This window comes from Arachis duranensis, chromosome 4 (assembly GCF_000817695.3).
Source record: "Arachis duranensis cultivar V14167 chromosome 4, aradu.V14167.gnm2.J7QH, whole genome shotgun sequence".
NCBI lineage: Eukaryota > Viridiplantae > Streptophyta > Magnoliopsida > Fabales > Fabaceae > Arachis > Arachis duranensis.
Genome location: NC_029775.3, coordinates 16,949,601 through 16,958,949, shown reverse-complemented (window position 1 = coordinate 16,958,949; position 9,349 = coordinate 16,949,601). Strand labels below are relative to the sequence as shown.

The following is a 9,349-nucleotide window of genomic DNA, read 5'->3' as shown; positions in this document are numbered from 1 at the left end:
ACTGAATTAAAATTATGCATGCATTAGGTACATTATAATATTTAGATACGAAAATAAAAAATAACAAGAATATAAAAAAAGACACAATTTTTTTTATATCTGATTTATGTATGTTTGTACAATTTCTTACGTAAAACTTACTAAACGCATCCTATTAACAAACAATAAGAAATTAAGAATGAAGATATTAAAGATAATTGAATTTAATTTGTATGTATTGTTAGTATAAAAGAATTTTAGCGTACTATTACGTTAGTAAATTTTGAAATAGGTTTTAAAATCGAATATTTTTAGTCCTAAATTTTAAAATATTTTAGTGAAAATTTAAGTATAGTCGACTTCACGTGAAGTTGATAATTGAGAGTCGTTAGATGATTTGACTATTTGACTAAATTTTTATCTAACGGCTCTCATCTATTAACTTCACGTGAAGTCCACTATACCTGAGTTTTCACTGTATCTAAAATTGTCTTTAACATTTATCTCCCTTAGACAATATAATTCTTGTTCAAATTTGATTTAAAGAATATAGTATAAAATAATTTTTTAAAAGTTTAAAAAATTTTAAAATAATTTTTAAAGATTTTTAAAAATTCTAAAATAATCACTTCAATTAAATAAATCAAATTAAAAGAAGACTGAATTATCTAGGAGAGGTAAACATTAATAATTATTTTATATATTTTAAAACCTAAAAAATTAAAATATTCAAAAATTAATTGGAATAATTTCTCATTTTTTATATTATTCAGTGAATCAAAGCTAAACTCAGCTTTGATTATACCAAAACCTAAAAGGACAGAATATGTGTGAATATGATATTTAAATATTAAATAAAAAGGGAAATTAATCGCTAATACTATATAGTTTAGAGAAGCTTGCATAGGTCCAGTTTCATCATCATCTTCACCACTCAAAGAACCAAAAAAGCATCAGAATTGACAAGGCTGTCCCAGTTCTCCACCCTTTGATCTTGTTGATTACTATGAGAAGATGATAGACCTCAAGTACATTTGGGTTCTTGTTTCAATCAACAGATACATTCATGAAACCTTGTCAAATGAGAGAACAAGGAATGCTCTAAAGCTGAAATGCACCTCAAAACTAAGGATTCAAAAGCAAGAGTTCTTTGAATTCTCTGAGCAATCAGTGCTATCAAATTTGTACTGGGGAATTGACAGCATTGAAGCTGCAATTCAAGCTCAGAAGCCAGAGGAAAAGTCCTTCAGGCTCATGAACTCAGAACAAATGCTTCAGGTACCAGCAATGCTTGATGAGGAAGAAGTAACCGCCACGGTTTCAAACCGTTACTTGGTGTGCTGCTCCTATTTTTACCTCTCAGTTGTTAGGAACCTGCAGGGTGATGAGTGGCAATCTGCACTGCATTTTCTTCAAGCTGTGTTGGTGTCACCAAGGATTGTTTGCAATGAATTTGCAACTGAACTCTCTCAGAGCCTTTTCCCTCAAGAAACCATCATGTTGCTGAGAAGGAAGAAGCAGAATGTGAAGAACAACAGTGGAAGCATGAGTTCTAGTTCTGAGGATGAAGTGAATGAAGCAATTAGGGATATTGCAAGAAGTTATAAGGAAGGTTTGGTGTATTATCAGGTTATGCTTTATGGAGAGAATCCATGGTGGAGAAGTTATTGCAGCACCAAACACCAATCACCACAATATGTGTAAGAGTTATTATTCATACTTGTTGCTTTTCAAAACTACTTTGCCTCAACAATGATGCTATTTTCTGACTCAAGAACATAAAAAGGTTATATTTTTAGTTTTGAGTAACTAAATTTCCCCTAATCATGTTTTTAACACCAATAATCCAGATACAGATTGTGATGTTTGAAGAGATAAAAAGAAGATTTCAAGTAATTTTAATGACTAATAGGTTGAAATATGTTGCACATTTCATCAACAGTGCTCAGTGCTAACAAACATGAACATAATCGTAGTTATTATTCTTTAAGGTGATGATTAAAGTTAAATAAGAGACTGCCTTTTGAAGCCAAAAATAACACATTGGAGTTTGAAATGTTTACTTTGTCATCTGAAAATAACTCATTGCCATGCTCAGGGACGCACCAAATACCAGCTGTGTTTCTCCTAATTCATTTCAACATGAACCAAGATTGAAAACCTGCAATATGGTAAGTCTTTCTCTGATTTCTAATACTAGCACATAAGGTTATGTGTTTCAATTTGGGAAAAAAATTTGCAATTAAAATCTTGTATATAATTGAAGAAAGTGAGTTGGTTTTTCTAAGACTAAGTTTAAAATTTTATCAAAATATGTGAAAAAAAATCTGCTTTTTCTCCCAGTAAAAGGGGTTTAAAAAAGAGAAAAAAAATTCCAAATTTTACATTATGCAATAGTTTACTTAGAATGTCAAATCATAGGTGCATCAAAAACTTCTCTGTTTTGCACATTTATTTCCCCTTATGTTTGTGATATATCATGAATATAATGCAGTATGATAAAGTTCATCCACTTGGTCCCCAAGATGTGATGCATAATATGGAAGACAGAAAATTTCACATAAGAGCCAAAATAACAAAAGCAAATGATCTACAGAGAGAAACTTATGACAGGTTTGGCCACTAATGAAGTCTTAACATCCAAGTTTTGTTTGTTTGTCTCTAACTTTATATCAGTGCCTAGTAGTAGTATAGGTATCTCATTATTACAGTTCATAATTGTAACATTCACATTTTGTTTGTTTGCCTCCAACTTTATTTCAATAGTTAGTGTGTAATTGTAGTATCCACATTTTGTTTGTTTGTCTTTCATTGTATGTATATAAATTTTTAGTATTTGTAGAATGGGAAATTTATTGTTTTTGTCCCCATAAGATTTGTGAGATTTTGATCCAAAAAATTCTAGAAATAAGCGAAATTAGTCAGTATTGTTATCGTACATACAAATCAACTTCACATTTATGGTTCAAAGCATAAGCATCCATTTTCAGTTTAATCTTTATGGAACCCAATTTTATTTACTAAACGAAAATTTTTGCACCATAACCACAAAATTTTACAGGGACCAAAACCATATATCACTAATTTTGCACAGACCAAAAGCTTAAATGACCCATTGTTATAAAAAATAAGCCTATTAGAGGCAGTTCAGTTCTATAATTCATAATTGTCTTCTGGAATTTTATCTTTCTAGGAAGCTACATCAATCCTATGCCTTGGATCATGCTGTGAAATATTCCGGGCAAGAACAGCTGAATGAAAGAAGTGTGGTTAATTTTGATTCGACCATATTCAACAGAGCCAGGGAAGATTCTACTTTATCCATCTCAAATTTCCATGTAGATGATGGAATAATTGAGGAAGCATTGCAGCCACTAAAATTCCATCTCTTTGACAATGTAACATCTAAATCTCCTTCCAAACATTGGCTCAGCCAGAAAGATCATGAAGAAAGTTCTAAAACAAAATCACGAAGATATTCCCTACAGGATCTTTCAGGAGTGATTCAAAGAATCTCAGAACTGCATTATTCAGAAGCATTAGGAAAGTGTGGACAAGAATATACGGTTGACATTGCATCTATCTATGAGTATTTGACCGATTCATCAGGCGCTAGTTATGCTTCCTTGAGGGATGCCATCTTGGATGAACTGCTAGTAGCTATCTCAACATCCAAAGAGGAAAGAGAAATTAGAGCTTCTGTGTCTATTCTCACTACAATAATTTCAAGAAACAAATCAGTCATAGAAGACATCAAGAAGAAAGGTTTAAAGTTGTGTGATCTTGCTAGTGCTCTAAAACAAAATGTTCATGAGGCTGCAATTCTCATCTATTTGATAAATCCATCACCTATAGACATAAAAACATTGGAACTTCTACCAATACTTGTTGAGATTGTATGCACCTCACATAGTTACAAGAATAAGCCAGAGCCCCTTCTTCTGACGCCTCATGCAGCATCATTGATGATCATTGAAGAACTAGTGACTTCGTTCGACTATGCAACAAATAACATGCATTTGGCTGCGATCAGTTCCCCTCATGTTCTCAGTGGACTTCTAGAAGTTGCTAGGAATGATAATCTAGAAGAGTTTTTCTCTTTAACCACCATTCTTATAAAATGCATGCAGTTTGATGCACAATGTAGACAGTATGTATCACAATACACTCCTCTTGCTCCTTTTATCCATCTTCTGCAGACGGAAAATACCCGCGCCAAATGCATGGCACTTGAATTTTTCCATGAAATCCTTTGCATACCGCGGTATAACTATGCAAACATCCCTTAATTTACATTCTATTTTAAGATAATTGACTAGAATTTGTTGTACTTGTACTGTCCTTGTTCAAGGAAGCTTTGTGTCATTAATCTTCACATTTGGTTTCCAGATCATCAGCCATTAATCTGTTGCAGCGTATACAGAAAGAAGGAGGCATCAATGTTATGCAGATACTAAGGATTTGTACTCATCAATTACAACCTGATCACCAGCTTTTTGCAGCAAACATACTACTTCAGTTAGAAACATTGGTAAACTATGAAATTCGGAAAATTTTTATCCTCACTTTTCAATAATGAAGCTCCCTAGGATGAAAGATTGATTTGATACAAATCAGTATACTGGGATATTTCATTTCATTTTCTTTAACTCAGTATACATGGTGTTATTGATTAACTAATACAAACAGCAACAACAAAGTCTTATCCCACTAGGTGGAGTCGGCTTATTGATTAGCTAATAGAAGAAACAAAAATATTCATCAAAAGAAGATATCATATGAATCACATGTTAAAAGTTTGTTCATTTGATCACTAAATGATACATTTTTGGCACAAAGCCGTAGAAACTTTTTGCCCTGTAGTCATGTCAATTCAATTTTCTTAAATGTTTGTGTTCACGAAAATTTTTTTGACAATGGCCACATGAATTAGACTAAGTTATTGTAAAATATGAGGACCAATAAATGACTAACAAACCAAAATAATATCATGCAGAACCCATGTGATAAAAGCTTGTTCAGAGTAGAAGCAGTGAAGGTCCTTCTAAGGGCATTGGTATCTCAGGAAAGCTCAGAGCAGATATTATCTGCATCCATTTTATCAAATCTTGCAGGAACATATGCGTGGACAGGAGAACCATATACAGCTGCATGGTTGCTGAGGAAGACAGGATTGAACTCTCCCTATCACCACAATATGATAAGAAACTTCAACTGGTTGGATCAGAGTCTACAGGTACAGCTTCCTTAAATGTTTATATGAGAAAAAAGTTCAAAGTTCATCTATATCTACATACAAACGATTTTATAAAAATGATAAAATATGAACACTTAAAGCAATCTTCATCAATTCTTAATAATTATGTTAGATATGATTGACTGTTCCAAATAATAGATAGGATGATCAAATGAACAATATTATTTTTAGTTCATAAAAGTAGCCAATAATAAAAAGAAGTTTAATCTAGCAGTATTGATGCATATACACATACGATATGCATACATGAGGAAAGTTGAGGTATTTGTGCATCATAGAAATATATGTATATGATTTGTGCTGTTCAGAAAGATATAATGGAGATGAGCGAATTTCATGATTATGCAGGATACTGGCACAGACTTATGGTGCAGTAAAATTGCAAAATCTATGTTAAGTGTTGGAGATTCCATCTTCCATGCTTTAGAGAGTGGATTAAGAAGCAAGATGAAAATGGTCTCTAGAGATTGCCTTGTAGCAATTTCATGGCTCGGATGTCAAATATCTAAAAGCTCGGATAGCCTCAGATATTCGGCATCCGAGATCATACTGAGTGGAATCGAGCAATTCCTGCATCCTGGGATGGAGCTAGAAGAAAGACTTCTAGCATGTCTATGCATTTATAATTATGCCACTGGTAAAGGTAACCTGGCCACCTTAGCATATGAGAATTAAAAAATGCTATAAAAAATGTCTTAATCATAGGAATTCTGTTGCTGCACTATGTGTTGATTATGAGTTTTTTCTTTCCTCTCTATTTTTTTAATGTAGGAAAGCAGAAACTGATTCATTTCTCTGAAGGAGTAAAAGAATCGTTACGACGTCTTTCAAATGTAACTTGGATGGCTGAGGAATTACACAAAGTAGCTGATTTCCTGTTGCCAAACATATCAGTAAGTACTCATTCATGTATCAGGTAGTGATAAAACTTGTATGAATAACATTTATATAATGTCCCCATAATTGGCACAATTGATGTCCCAACATTGCATAAACATAACAGGTGAATTTATTCCTTAAATATTATGACACAAAACTATGTTTATCAGCAGGCTAAGATCAATGATCAGAGTAAGGAATAAGGACTAAAAGGAATTGCGTAATAATTAAATGACTTAAAGTATTATTGTTTTTTAGGTTCTTAAATTTTCTTGAGCTTCTTGTTGTTGTCTATTTCTTTATTCCAGTACCTTGCACTAACTGGTTTATTTTCTACATCACCTCAAATCATTATTATGGTGGTAAGAGCAGCGTATTTCTTGTGTTCACACACAAATCCTTGAGACGAGTCGAAACTTCAATGTAGCAGTTTGCTCCCTCATATACTACAAGGGACTCCTATTCAGTGGATATTCAGATGGTTCAATCAAGGTAAGAACACATGACCCCAGTGAAGGTGTTATGGATTTCTTTTGTTCTAAGCATGGAAAAGAGTTCATGTTAAATCATGTTAGACATAGTAACTAATGTCTGTTTCTGAGGTGAAACCTTCTGAATGGAAAAAGTAAAATCAGAGTTTGTTGGTGAATTAAAAAAGGTGTGGGATATTAGAGGGCACTCAGCTAGTCTTGTATGGGACATTAAGGAGCACAAGAAGTCCGTGACATGCTTTTCGCTATCTGAACCATCAGATAGCCTCTTAAGTGGATCCGCTGATGGAACCATAAGGGTAAGGTTTAACTTTCCATATGCACACCAATTTCTATTATTCTCAACCAGGGTGAAACTGTTAGCTTATATAACACAAAATCAAATAGGTGTGGAGAATGGTCCAGAGAAAGTTGGAATGTGTTGAAGTAATAGTCTTCAAGGAACCAATCCATCAGTTACATGCATCGGGTGAAACAATTTTCGCGATTACTGAAAGCCAAGGAATAAAGGTGATGCTTCGGAACTTAGTCATGATTAGTGCTGCATTTGCATAACAGTGAAGCTTTTCAAAGCATATTCAGACACAAAACAAATGTTCCTAATGATGCTTCTAATTACTAGATTAATGCAGAATTGATAACTTTTAAGACTCCAAAACAATTGTTATATAACACCAACATTTTACATTTACAGATAGCTAATGATTCAAGGGCAATCAGAAATATTTTCAAAGGTAAGCATGTAAAATGCATGACACTAACTAGAGGAAAGTTATACATTGGCTGCACAGATTCAAGCATACAGGTTAGTTTCTCTGTTGTTGTACAAACACATTCTACCATTCTAGGACCAATAAGATACAAGTAAACATGGTGTTTCATTTTTAGGAGTATTCCACAACATACAACAGGGAACAAGAAATCAAACCACCAACAAGGAGTTGGATCAAGCAAAGTAAGCCAATACATTCAATTGTAGCATACAGAGATTGGCTCTATAGTGCAAGTAAGCATGTTGAAGGCACAACATTCAAGGTGAGAAACTAAATATTGTTATGAGTTTCAGATTTCAAAACTTTAAAAAGAAAAAGAAAAAAACAAACCATTGCTTTGTATTGACATAGATGAATTCTTTAGGAATGGAAGAAAAAAATTGGGAAACCCAAAATTTCAATCCATTCTGACAAAGGAGATAGTATGATGGCTATGGAAGTGGTAGAAGACTTCATATACCTAATCTCCAGCTCATCTGCAAATAGCATTCAGGTTAGTTAAAACAAAAATAAAGATATTACATTAGAAAATTCAAGCTATGCTTATAGAAAAGATATATAGTCATTTAATTATATATAACTATTTCATTAAAGAGATTTTAACACATTCCATAACCACAAGTTATATCAAAATAAAAGATTTGATAGTTGATGATATAAAACTTAAGTGCAAAATGTTTAAATATCTGTCAAATATAGCCAAATTACAACCAAATCAGGTTATCATCAACTGTATAACTTGGAACAATCTTCTAAACCAGATCTGGTTGAGAGGGACACCGAAAAAACTTGGGAGAATATCGGCCGGAAGCAAGATTACAAGCCTTCTCGCCGCAAATGACATTATTCTTTGTGGTACTGAGATGGGACAAATCAAGGTACATGCACAACACATCTAACACCTTTTAGTTAATTTCACTTCAAAAAACAAGAAAAAGAATGCACAAGACAAAATCCTAACCCCAATTTCTTAATGTTTCATTATCTACAGGGATGGATCCCTTTGTAGGAAGAGTTTCAACACACACTTCCCTTTCAAGTTAATTTGGTTTCATGAGGGCTTAGTCAACTTCCAAAATCTAATGCCACAAGATTGTAATAGCTTCAGTTGCCAAAAGCTAAGAGTACATAATTTACATATCAGGGATCACTGCATAGTAAATATTATTATTGTACAGAAAAAAAAAACATTGTAACAAATGTTATTATACTAAGCTAGGCTGATATCCCTTTCAGCTATGATTTTGCAAATTTATATGAAGTGTTATCTTAATTGTGAAATGGAACCTCATTGTAATCAGGTGAAATAAATCAAACGCAAAGCAGCAACTACAAAATGTACGTTTTTCCCCCTTTCAGATCAACGTTCGAATCTTATCTTAAAATTTGTAATTGGTCATGCAAGGGGAGAAAGAGGTGTAATCCACTACTATAAAATTATGATGTGTTAACTATACATATTGTGAACTTATATTTGAATAAAAAAGTATATATATATAAAATGGGTAAAGGATAAATAGGTCCCTGAACTTTTAATTCGTGGACATTTAACTTCCTCAAGAATGGAAAATATAATACGATTCCTGACCTCTCAAAACGCCGTACAAATTGGTACTTCCGTTCAATCTGCTCTCTAATGTCAAACGGAAAAGTCAGATGTGGCATTCATGTGGCGATAACGGAGTGATGTATCTGTTACGAGGTAGGATAAGATGTTGACATTCATTTGAAGGACAACTAGGTCCTTCTGCTCTGCCCTAATTCTCCAAAATAGTCCCAGACGCCATCGCACTTGTATAGTTAGGGGTTTGTTGTGTTCAGGGCGTCTATGGTCAGTGAAAGAGGTTCTTTGAGCACCCAACGAGTCCGATTGCCGTCTCATATTCGTTGCGTGGAGGCTGGAGATGAGAAGGACGGCATTGCTCCGATGTGCAAGTGTGGCGTGTATGCTGTACTATACAAGTCCAGGA

The 9,349-nt window shown here is 33.6% G+C and overlaps 1 protein-coding gene across 2 annotated transcripts; it reads left to right on the top strand.

Annotated features, from left to right (window-relative positions):
* Window positions 1-893: 893 nt before the first annotated feature.
* On the top strand, window positions 894-8,634 carry LOC107483592 (putative E3 ubiquitin-protein ligase LIN-1). 2 transcript variants are annotated; one of them, XM_021140155.2, is made up of 16 exons: window positions 894-1,679; window positions 2,078-2,150; window positions 2,474-2,592; window positions 3,173-4,243; window positions 4,369-4,510; window positions 4,976-5,215; window positions 5,585-5,873; window positions 6,008-6,129; window positions 6,488-6,607; window positions 6,774-6,905; window positions 6,994-7,116; window positions 7,301-7,411; window positions 7,495-7,641; window positions 7,744-7,872; window positions 8,141-8,257; window positions 8,371-8,634. In XM_021140155.2, the coding sequence occupies exons 1-16, from the start codon at window positions 994-996 to the stop codon at window positions 8,386-8,388; spliced, it is 3,639 nt and encodes a 1,212-aa protein (XP_020995814.1). In that variant the 5' UTR covers window positions 894-993; the 3' UTR covers window positions 8,389-8,634. The 2 variants fall into 2 exon arrangements, with proteins under 2 accessions (XP_020995814.1, XP_015959693.1); XM_016104207.3 differs by having other exon boundaries at window positions 895-1,679; window positions 5,585-5,879.
* Window positions 8,635-9,349: the final 715 nt, after the last annotated feature.